Consider the following 19622-nt stretch of genomic DNA (forward strand, 5'->3'; position numbering starts at 1 on the left):
ACAAAGTCAGTGTTAATAATATAAAAGATTTTCTTAAAAAACATCCCGTTGGCTGGATTTTAAGTTGACATCCATTCAGTTCTTTCCTACCGAGCATCTGATTCTTGCTTGCAAACTGTCACCAGAAATGGATATATTCATTTTTTAATGCCCAGAAATTGAAATGTGAGCCTTAATCTAGACACTCAAGGGTTCACTCAGTTTTTGAATGGTAAAAAATCAAAGCAACCCTCTCAGAGAGTTTTATTTTCTAGACAATCAAAAAGCTCCAGAATGCTCCAAGATCCACAAATATAGTTAAGTCACTTCTACAAATAAGGTTCAGTTTATAAGAATTTGTCATTTAAACTAGACTAAAGGACTTCAGTTATGAAACTGCCTTACAAAACATCAGTAAATGACCACACCTGGAAGATTTACAAGGTCTTGCACCAAGAGGTTAAATGCGCTACAAATACCAGTGCAGCATGTATTCCTTTCGTGAAATACAGTGCAATTATGTGCAAAAAAGTACGTTAAAATGTATACTCCTAAACAAAGTCAATTACGCTGAGCTAAGACTTTAAGTAGTCTGCATGGCCTTTGAAAAGCTTTGAGAAAGTGATTATATTAGAAATAACTCTCCTAAAAACATTATTTTTGATTCTTCATTAAGCACCATGTGAATATTTTAAAACAGCTACATCATATTCTCAAAGCTTGTAGAGGCTGGATCTACAATGGAAGATTTCAGGAAAAAACATCCAAAAAACGAAGTGGAAAGCACAGCAAACAGATTTACATGAACATCTGGTCACAAGAATGCGGATAAACTACATCCGCTTCCAAATACAAAGGCTGAAGGACTCCACTGAAAACAAGGCAGCACAATATGACAGATCAATAGGAAACATCGATTTTGGTGGTCACTTGCCATCTGGAATGTGAACGGTGTACCCCCCACCCACACCCCCTACCCAGTGTTACACAAACCTTAACACTTCCATTCTCTACGCACAAGACACACAAGAACAATCTCTAAGACCAAAGCAAGCAGGTTGAAGTAAAATCACGGAAGGTCTCCGCAGTCATTCCTGCAGCTTTTACTACATACAGACTTTTGCAAGAGGTTAATCTTCCCTACTCCGAATGTCCTCATGGATTCAGAGTTTGCTAGCCCGCAGCTCAGCACAGCTCAGCTGTGTGAGAAGCCAAACCTGATAGTTTCATCGTGGTGCACTAGTCAGAACCATGCTCAGCCGATACTCCACATCTAGTGGCTTCTACCAGTATTTACAGTGAGGTGGCACCTTCATGCTAGAATGACCAGAAGTTGGGATGCCTGGTCACTAAATATCATTTTGGATCCCTATTTATAGTCTTGCCCCACTTCCATTAGCGAGTCCGTCTCCCCACAAACACAGATAATCTGTGGCTTTCTCAGGTGTTCTCATATGCAGAAGTCCGTCCTTTATCAGATAAGCAGATACCAATACCCTCTGATGTTGGATGGACTCAACAAAAATAAAGAGTAGCAGTCCAGAAGACTAGCTGTGGTAGGCTGCAGGTGGCATTTTAAAATTGCCAGCAAGATGTACAAGCCCACATTTTGCTCACATTTTCAAAAGTGCTAGGGACCCAAAACCACAGCAGGATTTTCAGAGGAGCTCAGCTCCAAATCTGGCATCTACATGAGTTGTCTCTGATGGTCTTAATTTAGATGACTCAAATAGGGGCTGCTACAGAGCCCTGAATTTTTTAAAGATCTTGTCCCAGTGATATTTCTGTGATGAAGTGTGTCAATATGATACTGTTCAGCTACTACAAAGTCAAATCTACAGATGGCCTGGAACAGGGACCACTGAAGGTTATACAACCTGAATTACAGAAAATAAATGTAGCACATGATGCCAGTATCTTCTTGTGAAGGTGGCACTCATCAAGAACTTGGACCAGACCATTTCAAATCAAGTCTCTTTACCTACTGCTGTTTTCAGGAATCACTAGTAAAGTCACTTGTTTAAAAAGAAGCTTGTTCTTTCCTCATCCTACCTGATCTGGTAATGAGTTCTTAACTGTACTTGTGATATCAGAATCACCTCTCACAAGCAAATTGCAACATCACCATAGGACTGCTGTTTCTCTGAAGGATGAAGCAGATAGAGAAGCTGAATTGTTCTTCTTCAGTATGTAAAATAAAAGCACAAGGCATGCAAAAACCAACCCTAACTGGTTAAATCAGAGGGCTCTTTGTTTTTTAGGTTCCATCTCACGTTTTCCAAGTGTAAAGTCTTTACACTAAAAAACCTCAAGAAGCACTGTCTTAAGCGGGAGGAACTGCTCACTCTGTCAGCCACGTCTGTCTACAGGCTTCTGATCTAGCACTTACTCCAGCGAGAAAGACTCATACAATTTGCATTTTCATCAAACACTTATGAACCACATAGTAAAAAAAGCATTAACAGTCTTATTTCACAGTATATTTCAGTTTTTGTCTCTTCATTAGGAAACAGTAGGTTACCCATAAGCAAACAGGCTTTCTGTTGGTGGTGTGTTTTCTAAAGCTTCCTAGCTTGATTTTTGATAGCTTATATCAACTTGCTTCTGGAAAGGTAAAAAAAATCTCACCTCCTTTGAAAACCAACCTGTTATTTATCCTAGCAAAGAAACAGAAGGTCTACACTGGAGGCTTGTTGGTTTTTTTAAAATAAATACTTGGATAAATTTACATAACATAAAGCATGAGAGAGATCACTGAAGACTAGAAGAAAATATAGTAAAAGAGAAAGAAAAGGATTTGCATACAAAGAGGCTAGTAAAAACTTCTGAGATTTCCTACTCAATAGCTTCAAGAAGGGTATTCAGAGCTCTTTTATATGCATAGCTCAGGTATTTATATTTATATTTATATTTATATTTAACTGCGCCTCATCTACACCACCTGTCAATCTGGCTATTTAATCTACCAGAATCAGAATTCCCCAGTAACCTGGCTGACAGCTTTTAACTTCTACTGTAAAAAGCTGAAAAGAATTGGGCAGTTCACTTAATCTAAACTGAGAGACCAGGACACTAGACACCATAACGTGTGCTTAATGTTTCTTAAGCCAAGACTACTAATGTTTAAATGACATGAAAGACACATCTGATGATCTGTAGTCCAAGCTCTTGAGAGAGGAAGATGCAGTAAAAACAATTCTGAAAGAGAAGCTTGTTCTCTAAATACCTGCAATTAAGGACACGTGAAACACATTTATTCTGTCTATGCTTTCAGCAGCAGCATATTTTCATTATCCTGGTTTGTCTGCCCTGGTTTCCAGGTCAAATCCACCAAACAAACACTTAAGGTTCACAGTTTAGATAATACTGTCCTAATACAGCAGGATCACAACTTAGTTTAGAAAAGTCCCAAGATAATGAATGAAAACTACATTTCTTTTAACATAATCTTCAGAGAGAATATGGTGCCCCTTTCACATCAGGGATTAAAGACCATGACAGCATTATTTGAAGAAACTTGTTATCAAAACAACACAGAGGTGCTCCACCTGCAAAATCAAAACTAGGAGGCAGACACCCCACTGGAAATTGCTCAACTACAACCTCTGTGAACCCCAGACAGAAGATGCTTCACAGATTGCTGGTGCACAGCACTGAAAACTTAAAAAGTATTAAAAATTCCAGTTCTCCCCACTCTTCTATTAAAAAATGGAATAATAAAAAACAGCACAGTCTCACTAAATGGGCAAATACGCAGTTTTCTGTTGCAGACCGACCACTGTCGGGGACACTTTAAATGCTCCTGCTCTCCTCTCACTGCTACATAAGCGTTTCTCGGTCTGACAAACTCCTGTGGATTTCCTGCTTGTCATCACCATCAGCATCATCATCATCAGCTGGATCGTTTTCTTCTCCAGACTCCACATATATGGGCCAATCGTTATCGGCATCACCCTTCTCTTGGCCTTCTGATGAAGGTTCCATTAGGCTGAGGTTAATGGGCATCGAGTCCTCGTGGGTAGTGGTCACACAGGTGCAGCTGTCACACAAGCCAAAGCGTCGCAATCCTTGGGACAGGCTACTTGTGAACGTTCTCCTGCAACCTTTACAGATAATTGGCTTGTTTGATCGATGCACCTGAAGTTAAAAATAGAACACTTTGGTAAAAAAGGCAAATCTGCCTTCTTGCTTTAGCTCTTTCTGGGCTGCTGGTTTGCATATATTCCTAGAACAGAAAAACAACTACACTTGAGCGAAAGGGCAGACAATCCCATCACATTTTCAGCGAGCGACAAGGATTTGGGGCTACCTAAGTACTAATGAACCAAATATCGGCAGCTTCACTTATTATTAGAGCAACAATCATTTTGTCCAACATATTTTGGGAAATACGGTCGGGAAATGCCAAACTACTTTTAAAAATTTCCTGATAGATATAATCTTTCAAACTTACACTTAAAGCATGACTCCGAAGGTGTTCCTGCCGAGTGAAACGTTTCCCACACGTCTCACAGGGGTAGGGTCTCTCACCTGTGTGAGAGCGAATGTGCCGTTTTAGTATTCCTTTCTGTTTAGCCGTGTAGGGACAGAACGGACATTTGTGAAGCTTGATTGGCACAACTAACACATCACCTTTTGGAAGAAAAACACAACGCATTAGATTAGGCAGTTCACCAACATTAGCTATGTTGGCTTCTCATCCTCCTCGCTGCAAATCTGAGTCAAGATAATTGCACGTTCCCCTCTCTTTGTACTTGGCTTACCTGAAATTTCTGTAGGTTGGGCAATTTCAGGAGACATTCACGCTACTGCAGATGATCAAGTCCCTTGAAAACCAGCCTGCCTATATTTATAGAGCTGATACTTTAAGGGAGTTGGCTCACAACAGAAAAACTAATTATTTTAAGAAGCCATTTAATTCACTGCCAAAATTTGCTTTTAGTGCAGTGGGGTCTCTGCGCTACTTCAGCCACAGAAAGTCTCCTACTTTTTTGGGTTTTGTTTTTTTTTTTACTATCCCATTAGTGTTAAACAGCATTAGAAACTAAAATCTTTAAGACAAATTACAGGCAGAAGTAGCACGGATGTTTCCCATGTGCTTTCACAAAGTGCATAGATGTGGATGTGGGGAACCCACCTGAAAACATGAGTGCTTGTTCCTACTGCCATTCACTTCAGCCTTTCTATTGGTAATAACAAGATGAAGGACTCAAATATATTTGCTGATGATATTTTACTTTTCCTAAAAATCAAACTAGATGCACACAAGTAATATGTAATTTATGAAATCAGATGGAAGAAGAGAGAATTCAATTTGGACGATCACATTTTACATAAATGTGGGTATCGCCTAGGTTTTTAGCATCAGCCGATATAAGCTTCCTTTCCAGTATAAAGGTTGAGATGTTACCCTAAAAGATTAGCTTTTCCTGTTTCAGGTACAGACTCAGAAAAGTGTTTGTGTATCAAGCCTTGAGCTCTTCAACAGTTACACCAAAGTAGGTGGAGCTGTAGAACATTGCCTGTACTAAGGTTTGTCCAACCCAGTCTCCAAAAACCAAGCACCTAGTGTTAATGTGCGAGTGAAATCAACCTCACCCAATTTGGGACCTTTACAAGGTATTGCTAATCCCTGCTAAGCATTAGAGCTCCGTTCAAAGAAATAAAAGAAAACCAGTTCTTAGACCTGCCTTGCTTCCAGGCCCTCTAGAGGTGCCAGTTTACCCTCTATCAGCTGTGCAGGGGACCAGGATGACTGGAACAGATGTAGACACCTGAAAGCAAGCGGTATTCATCCCATCTGTCAGCCTGAAAGTATGAAAACACCGTTCTTTTATCAGGACCTTGTACTTCTCATTCCTGGTGTCTTCAGGTAGCAGGACCACTAAAAGCTGAGAAGAGATACTTCCATTCTACCAAATGCTTACAATGTTCAGTTTTAGTAGAGAAACATGACTAATGCAAGGTTTGGGTTTTTTTTCCCCCCACTTCTATTTAAAGCACATCTACTATTAACATTTCTAATACGTTGTCATAACACTTGATGTCCTCTAGCAAATTCTAGAAGCACTTCCCTTGTAACGATTCATTAATAGTCTGAAGATTTTAAGAGGGAAAAAGTAAGCAAAGTTTGCATGTTAAGATGCTCTTGCCTTGCTACATGTCAAAACCCATAGGTGCGATCTGGTGACAGCACTCTGCGCTGATTACTTTAGTCACTGGTGACTTTAGGACTGAGTTTGTGATTTTATCAGGTTCCTTAGTTTAAAGCAGTGAGAGAACATACTGGTTTTATTGGCTTTAAGATCACACAGGCCTGCTTGAGCTGGAAATTACATGAATGTAAGCTTGCTATCTAGAGTATTCAGTGAAAGATTTCCTGCTGCCCACACCGTTCCTACATGTCACATCCTGAACAGCTCTGGTGTTTGTCAGAGCTGCCTCTCATCTTACTAAGGCAGTTTGGACGAGGCAAGTTGTGCACCAGCATTACCATAAGCAGATAAAATGCCCAAATCCTTATTGTCCACTTCAGGAGAAATGCATATGGATATGATCTTCTTCTTCTCCAGGTCCCCGACACTGCTGCTTGGAGATATTCCTGCCAACGTGAGACATCCCAACAAGTGCTGCGCTTGGGAAAGCAGTGAGTGAAACCTCAGGTGACCAGCAGCTGAAAAGTGAGTCTGAAAAGTAAGTCTGCCTTTAGAGGTAAGTCTCCTCTTTATGCAATACCACAGAGTTTAAAGCTTTCAGTGCTCTTAAATAATTTCTAGGTATCACTCTGTATTGAATAAAGCTGATGTCTGCTCTTTTGAAGTTCAAAGTATAACAGCGAACAGATTTATCATCTAGCAACCGATGCGCTGGCAGGAGCTCCAGTGGAATAAGCTACTTCTGCTCTGTCAGGTTCTACATCAGATCCCTCTTGTGGCAGCTCAATTTATCTTTCTGATTGCTCTTTCTAACACTAACATTATGAGAGGAAGATTCTTTTTAAAAATTCGCCTGCCATTCAACAAGGTCCCAAATGAGATAGATTGTTTATTAAAGCAGTATCACCAACACTCACGCTCCAGCACCTCTTTCAAAGAGACTGTAAAAGCTGTTCGGAATACTTACCTCCCAAATGCTGCACTGAATAAATGAGTACAGCTTTCTTTTGAAGTCCAGAACAATAGTTTATTTTGCTACGGCATATATAGTCAGCAATATATTCCTGAACAAGAACGAGTGTAACAAAGGAAATAGCACAACTAAGCAGTTTCCTCCTCAGTTATACAGACTACAGCCCCCCGGAGTCCTCTCACCTGTGTCCTCACCATACCAGTCGCTGTGAATGTCCATCATGGAACTCATGGCTACCCCTGCATCCTCTGGCCTACCCTCAAAGCCCCGGACAAAGTGATGAACCACATCATCCTTTCTCTGAGCTGAGCTGTTGCGCAACAGGGCCTCTAGGAATTGTTTCATATGATAGTTATTGCAGGCCAGGTCCATCGCCTGCCCGCCGTGCAGCCCCTCTTCCATCTGCTCGAGGGACAACGGAGTCGGATACTGCGGCAGCCGTTCACCCACTTCTACCTCTACTTCATCTGAGTCAAACTCCACTTTGGGTTCCACCCCCTTAGGCAGCGAAGAATTAACGTCGTCTGGAGAGTCACTGCTTACAGGGTCTCTGACCACAAGCTCCAGGGGATGGCAGCTGCTGCACTCACCGCAGGGAGGATCTCTCTGGCAATCCGAAATCCTTTCCTTTTCCTGCAGGGAAGAGACAGAGGCAGAGCACTGGCTCTTGGAGCCGTACGAGGTGCCCTCTCTTGCAGAACTAGCGCTCCCACTATCAGCCTGATAGAAAGCAGCTTCTCTCTCTATTTTCCTGCAAATATCTAACGAAGACCTTATATACGTTTTGCAGAAGTTGACCACATCGGTCATCTGCAAATAGCTAGCTGCAGACATCACCTCAATCACATTTTCCCCACAGAGATCCAGCTTCCCGGAGTAGAGGAAATCGAGGATGATGGAGAAAGCCTCCGAGGTGACAATGTCCAGAGAAGCGGTGCTGTGGCGTCCACTATCTTGGATGTAGTGGATCAGGAGGGCTCGGAAATAGCCGCTGTTGGCAAACAGGATGTTTTTGTGCGCTTTGAAGATCCTCCCCTCCACGATAATGCTGCAGTCGCAGAAGAAGTCCCTCTTGCGCTGCTCGTTGAGCTCTCCCAGGAGCTTGGCGTAGTACGACTGCATCTCCATTGCTCCTGCTGCCGGGGTTAACGAGAAGGCACGGTCAGCCGCAGGGTCCCCCCACACGCCGGCCTCCCCCCGCAGCCGCCGGGAGCTCCTGCGGCCCGCCCCTGCCTCTGCGCCCGCCGGGCACAGCCACTGTGCCGCGCTTACCCCGGCCCGGCCCGGCCCCGGCCGCCGCCCCCCGGCCGCTCGGCCTCTCACCTCCGCGGCCTCTCACCTTCGCCGCCGCCGCCGCCGCCGCCGCCGCCGCCGCCCCCCTGCCGCTAGCCCCTCACCTCCGCCGCCAGCCGCCCGGCCGCCGTATCGCCGGCCGCCTCCCGGCAGGGGAAGTGACGTCACGGGGGCGGGGCCTGCGGGGTGAGGGGTCGGTAAATATTGGTGACGTCAGACCGCCAAGATGGCGGAGGGGTGAGTCTGGTGCTGCTGAGGGGGCAGCGGCGCCGGGGCCGGGGGGCGGCAGGGCGGGGCGGGGGTCGGGGGGAAGGCCGCGGGGGGGTGGCGGGCAGCGGGCCGGGCGGGGAGCGGGATGGGCGCGGGGCAGGGCCGCCGCGGCCTGGGGGCTGCCTGACGCCCGTGTGCTGTGGCAGGGAGGACGCGGGCTGGTGGCGGAGCTGGCTGCAGCAGAGCTATCAAGCCGTCAAGGAGAAGGTAGGAGGCGGCGGGCCGGGCCTGGGGGATGCCCCGGTCCCGGTGCCCCGGGCTGGGCGGGCTGAGGCAGCCGCGGCGCTGGCCGTGTCCCTGCGAGTGCTGTACCGCGCTCCCTGCGGGCTGCGGCGCCGGCTGGGCCGTGGCCGCCACAGTGGCTTTGGCAGCGGCGGCTCCGATGAGCCCTGAGCCCTGCCTTGGTGACTGCCCCACGGCCGAGGAGGGCAAGCGGCTGCAGTGCAGCCCCTGGCCCCGGCGGGAGCCCGACGGGCACGCGTAGCGGGAGTTCTGATGTATTTGTTCCAACTCCGGGAGCCGGGACTGCTCTGCTGGGACCTTCTAGCTCAGGGGAGCAGCGCTGGGCTCTATTGATGTGAAGTTCACCACTTGAGCAGGAAGGGCTTGCGCTTACAGCATCGCTTTCTGATGTGTAATTTCCTGCCTGTGACAACATTTCTTATGTTAATTACACGCAAAACTCAGAACAAGGCTTTTCCTAAGTTGTCTTCCCCTTCTTAGCGTAAAAACCCCACTGTAATGTGTTTTGGGCATAGCAGTTTCCCTTTGTTGCACTGGTTATTACAGTCTTAGCCGTTGCACGAGTTGGGGTAAGTGCTCAGCTGGATTAAAGCCTCTTGCCCTTTAATCCTTGTACTGTGCCAGGTGTTCCCACAGGGACTGTGACTTTGTTGGAGAGCAGAAAGGTTACACAATCTATTTGTCATCTTCTTACAGTCCACAGAAGCTTTGGAATTCATGAAACGGGACCTGGCTGAGTTCACTCAAGTAGTGCAGCATGATACGGCCTGCACTATCGCTGCTACAGCCAGTGTGGTCAAAGACAAGCTGGCAGTGAGTATAGGAGTGAGAGAGCTGGGATTCTTGTTGCAGGAAGAAAAGTGGGGGGTGAATAGCATGTACTTGCATTTGAGGGCTCAGTCTTCTGAACAAACCCCAACGTATAACCACAAGCTTCAGGTTTCAGATTTTCTCCCTGTTGCAGGTTTGGTGCTGACCCCTGTGTGGGATTTCCTTGCTGTAGTGTTGAGAAACCTCTGGAGACAAGTGGAGAGAGGTTTCCAGTGCCTTCCCTCTCCCTGTGTGCCATCTAGGTGGCATCCTGGCAGCGCCACTGTAGCGTGACATCAGGTCTCCATGCAAGCTGTCAGCCGTAGCCCTGCACAGCTGCTGTGACAGCCCAGCTCCCCAACTGGCCAGTCCTGAAACCTGGCAGTGTCCTTCCTGGCAAAGCCTAGGCTCAGTTCCACATGAACCTATTACAAGGCCTGCCTGCACACCCCCTCCCACCTGGGGCTAGTGCCTGCCATCACACCCTGCTAGCCCAGGGCTGGCCACATAGTCACCTTATTAGGAAGTCTCTCCCTTCAAAAAAGTGCTGCTTCCTTAAAGGAACGTATTCAGAAAAGACAGACTTGTCCTGCTGCTGCAGGCACTGTTACTTACACTCCGCTTCTTTTTCTCTTGAAGAGGGCAGAAGGTTCCTCAGGTGCAACTGAAAAGGTGAGGAAAGGGCTCTCTGATTTCCTGGGTGTCATCTCAGACACGTTTGCTCCCTCGCCGGATAAGACTATTGACTGCGATGTCATAACACTGATGGCAACACCCACAGGTACCACAGAGCCCTATGACAGTGCCAAGGTGAGTGCCCCGTTCCCGGAGCTTCTCTCCAGGATGTGGAATCCTGAGCCCTGTCCTCTCAGGGCTCTGCTGCTGCCCCTCCACTGACAGCTCTGACCCGTGTGTCTTCTCCTCCAGGCTCGCCTCTACAGCCTTCAGTCAGACCCAGCCACCTACTGCAATGAACCTGATGGTACGGGAGGGCTTGGCAGTGCTGCAGAGCCAAACTGGCCCTTGTGTGGGGTCTGTGGGCCATCCTGGATTGCCCAGAGCCTTTTGCCAGCAGGCCTGGCAAATGACTGTAGATGAGGTTGCCGTGTATAGAGAGCAGATCTGTCTTTTGTGTTGGGGACTAGCTTAGACTGAGAGTTTGCTGGGCCAGTTTAAACTGCTGCTATAGCTGGCACTGTGTGGCCTTGTGCTGGCAGAGGGCCCATGACACTGGGTGGGTGCAAAGATCCACGTCTCCCTCTTCCTTTGCCCCTTGCTCAGCCCAGCTGGTCTGTAGCATCGTATCAGTGAAACTTCCCAAAACTGCTCCTGCCTTGTTTGTGCCACGGCTTGTTATCTCTGTGCTTGTCCTTTACAGGCCCTGCTGAGCTCCTTGAGGCCTGGCTCACTCAGTTTAACCTAGAGGAGAAGAAAGGGGAGATCGCGGAGCTGCTGGCAACCAGCCCTTCCATCCGGGCTCTCTACACCAAAATGGTAAGGCCCTGCCTGGCTCCTGCAGTGGGCACCTTCTGACTTGAGGTGTGGTGCAGGGAAGCCCTGAGCTGCTTGGGCCCTGCCAGTTGGTGGTAGAAAGGACTGCAGTTGTATGGTATAGATGTTAGACAGCATATTGTATTCTTCTTCCCTGCTTGTTTGTCACTGGCTTGGAACAGAAGTTCCTCTGTAGCTGTCCAGTGTGTGTCAGACCGTCTGCCAGTGCATACCTGAGGCTTCATCCCAGGTCTGTGCACCTGCAAAGGCAGGTGTCTTGTGCAGGTTACAAGGGTAGCTGCAAGGCTTGGGAGGAGAGAGGAGCAAGGCAGCAACCGCGGCGCTCCCTCTGAAGTGACTCATTGCATTTCCCTGTCACTCCCAGGTCCCTGTGGCTGTGTCCCATTCTGAATTCTGGCAGCGCTACTTCTATAAAGTGCATCGCCTGGAGCAGGTAGGTCAGGAGGTGGGGGTCTTCCTCAGTGGGTAGGCGCTCCCGCCAAGGAGCTCTCTAATGGAGACGGAAGAGGCAGAAAGATACATCTCCTGGAAAAGCAGGGAACTGGGATGCCTTGTCTGCATTCTTGTTGTCGCTGACACTGAAATGCCTGGGGAAGGAAAGGGCTGGAGACGTGAGCAGCTGCTGACATAGAATTCCCTGCAGGATGAAGCCCGGAGGGAGGCTCTGAAGCAGCGAGCGGAGCAGAGCATTCACCAGGCGGAGCCAGGCTGGGAAGAGGATGAAGGTGGGTCAGATGGCCGGGGGTCTGTGGGAGGGCTCGTGCAGACCTCAGCAGCTCTCAGAGAGGGTGGTGGCTCCTCCTCGCTGCCGCATACACAGCTCCCAGCCCAGCCGCCGCCAACCCTGCTGCACTGTCAGCTGCTGCTGCTGTGCTTGTTGAAACATCTCTCGCTTCTCTTCTGCCTTCCTACAGAGGAGTTCTTGGGGATGTCACCCCTGCCTTGTGCAAACGTGAAATTTCCAGGAGCAGCAGAGAAAGAATCTGCCCCCGCAGCCCTGGAGGGAAGCCACCCCACTGCTCACAAGGGACCCTCAGAGGAGAGCTGGGCCGTCCTCCCTCCAGAGCTGGCCCCAGCAGAGGGGAGCCCCTCTGAGAGCAGTGAGAGCATCTCCCTTGTGACTCAGATTGCAAACCCTGCTTCTGTGCCTGCTGCACAGCTACAGACTGGAGCGCAACCAGCTGGGACCAGAGACCTCTCCCAGAGGCTGCTGGAGGCCACCGTGGAAGAGCAGAGCTCCCTGCCAAAGTCCCCAGAACCTGGTCATCTTTCTGCACCTGCCCGGGAGTCAGCAGCATCCTCAGAACAACCAACTGTTACAGAGCTCAAAGAGGTGGAAAGCAAAGCCCAGGGCAGGACAGAGACTCTGAAAGAGGAAGGACCAACAGATCTACGTGTCTTCGAGCTGAACTCGGATAGTGGGAAATCCACTCCCTCCAACAATGGCAAGAAAGGTGTGTATGTGGGGCCCGCAAAGGGCCTGGAAATCTGCTGGGGGTGGCAGCTTTTGGGGAAAGGGTCCTGATTTTATGATGATGGGGAGGAGAAAAGGGATTTTGCCGGAATCACCCAGGAAGGTTAGAGTCAAAGGCCGTCTAATGGCCAAAACTGAAGTGGAAGCAGATCCTTAGGCTGTTGGGCAGGGTCAAGTCAGTCACATCAGATAGTGACAGTTTGCTCTTGGCAGGCAGCTGGGCTGGTGCCACAGGTGGCTCTGTCCTGAGCACTCTGCTGAGCCCCATCCTGAGCCCCATTCTGTGCTCCCTCAGGAGAACAGAGGTTGAGAAGCCTCCAGGACCCAGACATGTTGCAGCTCTGGCTGACGTGATCTGGAAACCTTTCATTTCAGGGGATACTGCCTCCCGCAGAGCCTGCTGCAGGTCCCCCAGCGTAATGGTTATGTTGGTTATAGGTTTATAAAGTCACTGGAAGCAACCCAAGGTCCAGCGAGGTGGGCAAGTATCATGCACTGGGGCTGCGAGCAGAATAAAATGAGACAAGAAATCAGAAGTCTGCTGGCTGAGCAGAGTAGGCCTTTGGTCCCTGGCCTGCTGGGTGCTGGGGCACGGCTGTGGTCCGTGTAGGGAATGTGGCAGTTCCTTCCCGCTGCATGTTGCCCCTAGGAGCATCCCTGCTGCTCCTCTACTCTACCTCAGGGGGTTGTTCTTTCTGTTGGGGCCTATGACAGTCCCCATAGCTAAGTCACTCCCGTCATTACTTACCTGTTGCGTCTTCTGTGTGACTGAAACGTGACACATCCTAGCTCTCCCAGGCCAGAGGGGAACGTGGCTTGTTCTGAACCAGCCCTTGCTGCGAGGGAGGTGCAGTTCAGTCCGTCCCACCTCTGTTACCTGGCAGCCCGCTGTAGGGGATGGGGAGGCCTTCTTCCCTCAAACAGGAGCCTCACGAGTGCCAGTGCTTGGGCAGCTGTGTGCTTTGGCCAGAGTGACTGGAGAGCACGTGCAGCTCTGATGGCTCAGTGGCAATGTTTGTGGTTGCAGGCTCCAGCACTGACATCAGTGAGGACTGGGAAAAAGACTTTGATTTGGACATGACTGAAGAGGAGGTGCAGCTGGCGCTCTCGAAGGTGGAAATGTCTGGGGAGGTGAGTCGAGGGGAGGTGCTCACTCCAATAGGCAAGAAGTTTGCTCCCAGAAGCCATCAGCAACTCCTTGGGGTGATGCTGCATGAGCTCTGCCGTCGCTGGGTGCCTCCCCTGGGAGGTGGAGAGAGGGAGAGAGACTGCAGTGCCTCAGAGCAAGGGGGCAAAACCCCTCTGCTCGAGCTGTGCCGGGGGCGCAGGCTGCGCGGCAAGGCAAGTTGCAGCGTGACGTGGCTGCCACTCCGGAAGGGCAGCACTGCAGCAGGCGGCTGCCTGCCTAGAGCAGCTCGCAGGGGGCTGCTCCAAGGTGGGGCTCGCTCTTTGAGGGTGCAGGCTTGGGGTGGGATCTCGCCGTGGGAGTCACGGCTGTCAGCTGGAGCAGAGAGCGGCTGTCTGGACGTGCTTAAGGAGGGATGAGTGTGCAGGTTCCCCAAAGGGAACAGAGCAAGCGAAGCCCTGTTGGGAGGGTGTGGGAGCAGGAGGATGTGTCAGGCTTCGTGCTGACTCAGTGCCCCGGGCAGGAGCATCTCGCGACAGATGGCTGTTGAGTTACAGAAACAAACTGAGGGATGTTATTCTTGTTTGCAGCTGGAAGATGAAGAGTGGGAAGACTGGGAATAAAGCGACTGCTTCCAGTGTGTGTCACAGGCTCATTTCCACCATCGAATGTGAATTAAATCACAGACTGGCTGTTCCTTTGTGTGTAACTCTGCTGGGGATTGCAGTTCCAGGCTGGAGGAGTTTCATTCCTGCTAAATCCTGTGGGCAACTCAAGCGACCCCTTCAGACCTGGAGGAGGAGGAAGCAGGAGTTCACTCGTACACTTAGCTGCTAGGGAGCCCATCTTCTCAGTAGGTCCTAGAGACTGGCCAAGCCCAAACTGACTGCCCCAAAAGTGTCGGGTGGGGGCAGATGCGACATGTGAGGGGTCCCTAGGGTGAGCTGGGCGCTCGGGCACCTGGCAGGATTGCTTGGTGCCGCCGGACTGCCAGCTGGCTGATTTGTTTGCTTGTGTGTGCACATGTAGTCTGCAGTACAGCAGTTCAGTGGCTCTTGGCTGCAAGCTGTGCCTGCTCGCTCGCCGCTCTGCGCTGCTGGCCAGGCCATCCCTGGAGAAAGCCCCTGTGCAGGGGGTGGCCGGGGACTGGAGATGCTGCAGTAGAAGCCCCTTCTGCTGTGCCACTCGTTGCTGCAGAGAAAGGCAGTTGGCTTGTGGCTTTGACCCAAAGCTGGGCTGTGCCAGAAGAAGCCAAATGCCCTGCCAAACCCTAGCTTGTGCCTGGCTTTTCGTCTTGGAAGCTTTTTCTAATGGAAACTGCTGTTTCCTGCTGCAAGAGCAGCAGCTCCTCCAAGAGCCAAGGCCTGCTGCTTCCCCCTTTGCAGCTGCACTGCCTTCCTCTACTGGATTTTGTGTATTTCTAGTTAAATTCTCCAAGCAAAGTACTTGTGGCTTGCTCTTACTTGAGCCCTTCTGGGCAGGCAGTGATTTGGGTCATGCTGGGAGCAGAACCCCTCTGTTGTGGTGCCCAGTTCAGACCTTGCAAAACCCCAGTCTGGCCTGCTGACCACTTCAGCTTCTGCCTTTGGCACCAAGGGGCTCGGCGTTCCCTCTCCCAGCCCAGGGGAGGCAGAAGCACCTGAGCGTGGGGTGTAGCTGTTGGCTGAGGCTGTCCCTGCTCGTTTGACTCCCCTCGTGCCACCTGCACCAGGCCCCACGGCCACCAGGGTCACAAGCTTTGCTGTGCTCACTTGGGTTCTTTCACTGAAGCCCCCTGTGACTGCTTGCAATGCTTCCTTCGGACCCACAGCCCCCGTCTGTGGGGCAGTTCCCTTCTAATGTCACAAGATGCTCCTTAGTGGATGTTGCTAATATACGATTATCCTAAAGGGACAGAACCCTCACTACTGTCTCTGGCCTTTTGGGTGGTGGTTTTATATGTGCTACCTTTGTCCTTCTGCCTCTTCCCAGGGGTGCTTCATTGGAGCTGTGGATTTCCTTCTGCTTTTGGATAACATTAACCTAGGTGCACTTGGAAGAGTTGGGATTTGGGGTTTTTTTTCCCCCACTTTGGGGAGATTCTCAAGCACAGCTGCCTGTGCGGATGGATTGGTGGCAGCGGTGACTTCAGACGCTTACACAAGAACGTGTCTGTCCTGCAAAACCCGTGAGGGTGTGGGACTGAGCTGCAACTCCTCCCTCATGGTGCAGGGTGGGCCCAGCAGAGCCTCTGAAATGCGCTGCAGCCTCACCCTGTCCTGGACTCAAATTTAGCTGTAGCGGGAAAACTTGTGGGTGACACCAGCGGGGGTGGCTGTGCAAGGGGCTGGGGGCTGTGTTCTCTCGGGGTTGGACGGTGTAAGTCACAGCTGGATCCCTGGGCCTGCAGCAGAGCTCCCGAGGGTGCAGTGCTCTCGTCTGTGTCACTTGATTTTTTTTCTCTTTAGTCAAATTAACCGTTTGGTTGTCTGTGCAATATTCTGTTCTGAAGTACTCTGCATCTCCCTGAGCCTTTTCTAGCTGGGGTGAAAACCAGGAACAATTCTAACAGCTGGTAGTTTTGTAACAATGACTTTCTCCAAACCTTTTACAGACTTGCAGTTAACAGCAATTAAAGGAATTCTACAGAGTCTCTGCCTGTGTCAGGTGTTATTCCCTTGGCCTGTGGGGTGGGGGTGGCTGCCTCAAGAGGGTCTGTGTGTCAAATGCTTTTAAATTTCCCTTTCCTCCCACCCACCTTGGGGGGTTACTTAGTTGGGGAAGGTGGGACACCCATGGGGGGCTTTTGAGTGAGCCGCTAAAAATGTCCAAGTATGAGCTAGGCCTTGTCTCTGCCAGCCAGAGGCCTGGCACACCACCTGCGAAGCTGGATAGGTGGAAAACAAGAGCAAATTTATAAAAAATTTAGAAAACTATCTATTCCGTTCATGGTGAGCAGGGCAGGCTCTTCTCAGGGGTTAGTGAGCCATGGGTGCCTGCTGACCACCTCGATGGAGGGTCTCAGGGTTGCGTCTGGTTCCAGAAGCATTCTCAGGAGGTTCTGGCACTCCTTGGAGATGCCCAGGTGCCCAGGGACAGAGACACCTTTCTGCTGCTGGTGCAGCATCTGTGGGATGTTGGTGTCGTCGAAGGGCATGCGCGCGCAGAGCAGGATGTAGAGGATGATGCCCATGCTCCAGATGTCGCCTTTGCAGCTGTCGTGGGGTATGCCCTGCAGCACCTCGGGCGCCGCGTAGGCTGTGCTGCCGCAGAAGGTCCAGCTCAGCTCCTGGCGGTCCCTGGGGAGCTGCTTAGCAAAGTCAAAATCCGTCAGCTTCAAGGTGTTGCCCTGCAGCAGGGCGTTCTCGCACTTGAGGTCGCGGTGGACCACCCCGCTGTCGTGGCAGTACCAGACGGCCTCGACCAGCTGGCGGAAAAGCGCCCTGGCACGGGGCTCGGGCAGGGGACCCTCGCGGAGCACGTAGTCAAAGATGTCCCCATCCTCCGCCAGCTCCATCACGAGGCAGATCTTCCCCTTGGCGGATTTTAGCATCTCGTGCACGCGGATGATGTTCCTGTGGTTCAAGCACTTGACGATCTGGAGCTCCCGGGGCAGGAATTTGTGAATGAAGTCTGCCGAGAGAGGAGGGGGGTTTGCTCACGGGGCTGTCCCTGAGCGGCTGGCTCTGGGCACCCCTGCGGCGCTCGGCAGAGGGAGGGGGCTCATTCCAGGGGTCCCTGTTTCCTTACGGCCTGGCACCGATCCCCGCGGCTGCTCGCTGGGGCGGGATGCTGGGCTCCAGCAGCGCTTTGCCCTCCTTGCGGTCGGAGCAGCGGCCACCTAACCAGGTCCTGCTCCCCAGGCTGCAGCCCTGAGCTGCACTGCGGGACCCCCCGGCACCGCGGGACCCTCTGGCACCGCAGGACCCTCTGGCACCACGGGACCCCTGGCACCATGGGACCCCCCAGCACCACGGGACCCACCCGGCACTGCGGGATCCTCTGGCACTGCAGGGCCCTCTGGCACCACGGGACCCCTGGCACCGTGGGACCCTCCAGCACTGTGGGACCCCCCAGCACTGTGGGACCCCCTGGGACCACAGGACCCTCCAGCACCGTGGGACCCTCCAGCACTGCGGGACGTCCCAGCACCGTGGGACCCTCCAGCACCACAGGATCCCCCAGCACCATGGGACCCCCTGGCATCACGGGACCCTCGGCACTGTAGGACCCTCCAGCACCACAGGACCCCCCAGCACAACCTGCCCCCTCGCTCCCAGGCAGCCAGGGTGGGAAACCAGTTTTCTACTGGGAATTCAAAGCCTCCAGGGAGGAACAGTGCCTCAGCCTGGAGCCCTTTTGGGGTCACCTCTTACCTTCTGGCACTTCCTTCTTATCAATTATTTTAATTGCCACTTTCTTCTGGTGCTTTTGGGAAAAAGCCTCCTTCACCTTGGAGTAGGTCCCCTCCCCAAGGGTCCTGCCGAGCTGGTAGCCATGGGCAAGCAGAAACCCCTCCATGTCCTCGTGGTGCTGGGACCCTTCGCTCCCCCAGTTCATCCAGCAGCGACTCTGCAACAGCCCGGGGGGGGGCACAGAGGGACCCTTTAAAGCCTGGGGAGGGGCATTGTGATGCAGCCGGGTGGTGTCACTCAGGGTTGCCTTGGTGAGCCGGGGTGCGCTGGGTGGGCTCTCCCCGTGGTCCCCTTGTGCTCTCGTTGCCGGGGGTCCCGCGCTCGCCCGGTCGCCCACCCGCTTCTCCCCGGTCAGACGCACCCAGGGCCCGGCCATGAGCTCCCGGCGGCTGCCGCAGGTGCGCAGGTTCCCGGTTGAGGCTGGCGACTGCCCCAGCTCGGCGGTGCCCCCCGAGACATGGGGGCCGGTGGGCGCTGAGCAGGCTGTGGGGAGGTAAGGGGGGGCAGGACCCCCGGCAACAAGAGCAAACAAAATGCAGCTCGTTTTGCTCCCAAAAGCATTGGCTGATGGCGTGGAGGGGGAGGCCCTCCTGGGATGTGCCGTGCCGTGCCGTGCCGTGCCGTGCCGTGCTGTGCCGTGCCTCGCTGTGCCATGCCATGCTGTGCCATGCCATGCTGTGCCATGCCACGCCATGCTGTACTGCACCATGCCATGTCATATCAGACAATGCTGTGCCATGCTGCCTCATGCTGTGCCATGCCATGCCATGCCATATCAGACAGTGCCATGCTGTGCTGTGCCAGGCCATACTGTGCTGTGCCACACCATGCTGTACTGCACAATGCCATGCCATATCAGACAGTGCCATGCTGTGCTGTGCCAGGCCATACTGTGCCATGCCACACCACGCTGTGCTGTGCTGCACCATGCCATGTCATATCAGACAGTGCTGTGTGCCATGCTGTGCCGTGCCATGCTGGCTCATGCTGTACCATGCCATGCCATATCAGACAGCGCCATACCATGCTATGCCAGGCCATGCTGTGCCATGCCGTGCTGGCTCATGCTGTAGCATGCTGTGCTGCACTGTGCCATGCCATATCAGACAGTGCCATGCTGTGTTGTGCCAGGCCATGCTGTGCCATGCCATGTCATATCAGACAGTGCTGTGCCATACTGGCTCATGCTGTGCCGTGCCATGCTGTGCCATATCAGAGAGTGCCATACCATGCTGTGCCATGCCATGCCATATCAGACAGTACCATGCTGTGCTGTGCCAGGCCACGCTGTTCCAGGCCATGCTGGCTCACACCATGCCATGCTATGCTTTGCCGTGCCATGCTGTGCCATATCAGACAGTGCCATATCATATCGGATAGTGCCAGGCTATGC

The 19622-nt window shown here is 51.7% G+C and overlaps 3 protein-coding genes across 10 annotated transcripts; 1 reads left to right on the top strand and 2 right to left on the bottom strand.

Annotated features, from left to right (window-relative positions):
- Positions 1-212: 212 nt before the first annotated feature.
- Positions 213-8571, bottom strand: ZBTB8B (zinc finger and BTB domain containing 8B). Of its 8 annotated transcripts, XM_080378404.1 has the most exons (6): positions 8505-8571; positions 7945-8243; positions 7290-7740; positions 6473-6652; positions 4433-4611; positions 213-4116 (listed from the first exon to the last, which is right to left on the bottom strand). In XM_080378404.1, exons 2-6 carry the CDS (start codon positions 8233-8235, stop codon positions 3799-3801), a joined length of 1419 nt encoding a protein of 472 aa, XP_080234530.1. In that variant the 5' UTR covers positions 8236-8243; positions 8505-8571; the 3' UTR covers positions 213-3798. The 8 variants fall into 8 exon arrangements, 5 of the variants coding, with proteins under 5 accessions (XP_080234530.1, XP_080234526.1, XP_080234527.1 ...); XM_080378400.1 differs by having other exon boundaries at positions 7290-8243; positions 8505-8570; XM_080378401.1 differs by having other exon boundaries at positions 7290-8243; positions 8447-8549.
- Positions 8572-8583: 12 nt separating this feature from the next.
- BSDC1 (BSD domain containing 1) lies at positions 8584-16469 on the top strand. Its single transcript, XM_080378430.1, has 11 exons — positions 8584-8637; positions 8817-8877; positions 9610-9726; positions 10363-10533; positions 10651-10705; positions 11102-11217; positions 11600-11668; positions 11879-11960; positions 12150-12689; positions 13737-13840; positions 14426-16469. The coding sequence occupies exons 1-11, from the start codon at positions 8627-8629 to the stop codon at positions 14456-14458; spliced, it is 1359 nt and encodes a 452-aa protein (XP_080234556.1). The 5' UTR covers positions 8584-8626; the 3' UTR covers positions 14459-16469.
- A 104-nt stretch (positions 16470-16573) lies between these two features.
- On the bottom strand, positions 16574-18865 carry TSSK3 (testis specific serine kinase 3). The gene is made up of 2 exons (XM_080378440.1): positions 18191-18865; positions 16574-17447 (listed from the first exon to the last, which is right to left on the bottom strand). Exons 1-2 carry the CDS (start codon positions 18603-18605, stop codon positions 16786-16788), a joined length of 1077 nt encoding a protein of 358 aa, XP_080234566.1. The 5' UTR covers positions 18606-18865; the 3' UTR covers positions 16574-16785.
- Positions 18866-19622: the final 757 nt, after the last annotated feature.

The sequence above is a fragment of the Falco punctatus genome (genome assembly GCF_963210335.1).
Source record: "Falco punctatus genome assembly, chromosome: 3".
NCBI lineage: Eukaryota > Metazoa > Chordata > Aves > Falconiformes > Falconidae > Falco > Falco punctatus.

Excerpts from the sequence above, each read along its gene's own strand:
- ZBTB8B (XM_080378400.1), bottom strand. The coding sequence starts at position 8,235 with ATGGAGATGCAGTCGTACTACGCCAAGCTCCTGGGAGAGCTCAACGAG. Across the intron at positions 6,653-7,289 it reads CTGGTATGGTGAGGACACAG|CTGCTGGTCACCTGAGGTTT; the intron begins GTGAGAGGACTC and ends CTCACTTTTCAG. Across the intron at positions 4,117-4,432 it reads TTCGGAGTCATGCTTTAAGT|GTGCATCGATCAAACAAGCC; the intron begins GTAAGTTTGAAA and ends TTTTAACTTCAG.
- TSSK3 (XM_080378440.1), bottom strand. The coding sequence starts at position 18,605 with ATGGCCGGGCCCTGGGTGCGTCTGACCGGGGAGAAGCGGGTGGGCGAC. Across the intron at positions 17,448-18,190 it reads TAAGAAGGAAGTGCCAGAAG|ACTTCATTCACAAATTCCTG; the intron begins GTAAGAGGTGAC and ends CTCTCTCGGCAG.
- BSDC1 (XM_080378430.1), top strand. Across the intron at positions 9,727-10,362 it reads TGGTCAAAGACAAGCTGGCA|AGGGCAGAAGGTTCCTCAGG; the intron begins GTGAGTATAGGA and ends TTTCTCTTGAAG. Across the intron at positions 11,961-12,149 it reads AGGCTGGGAAGAGGATGAAG|AGGAGTTCTTGGGGATGTCA; the intron begins GTGGGTCAGATG and ends GCCTTCCTACAG.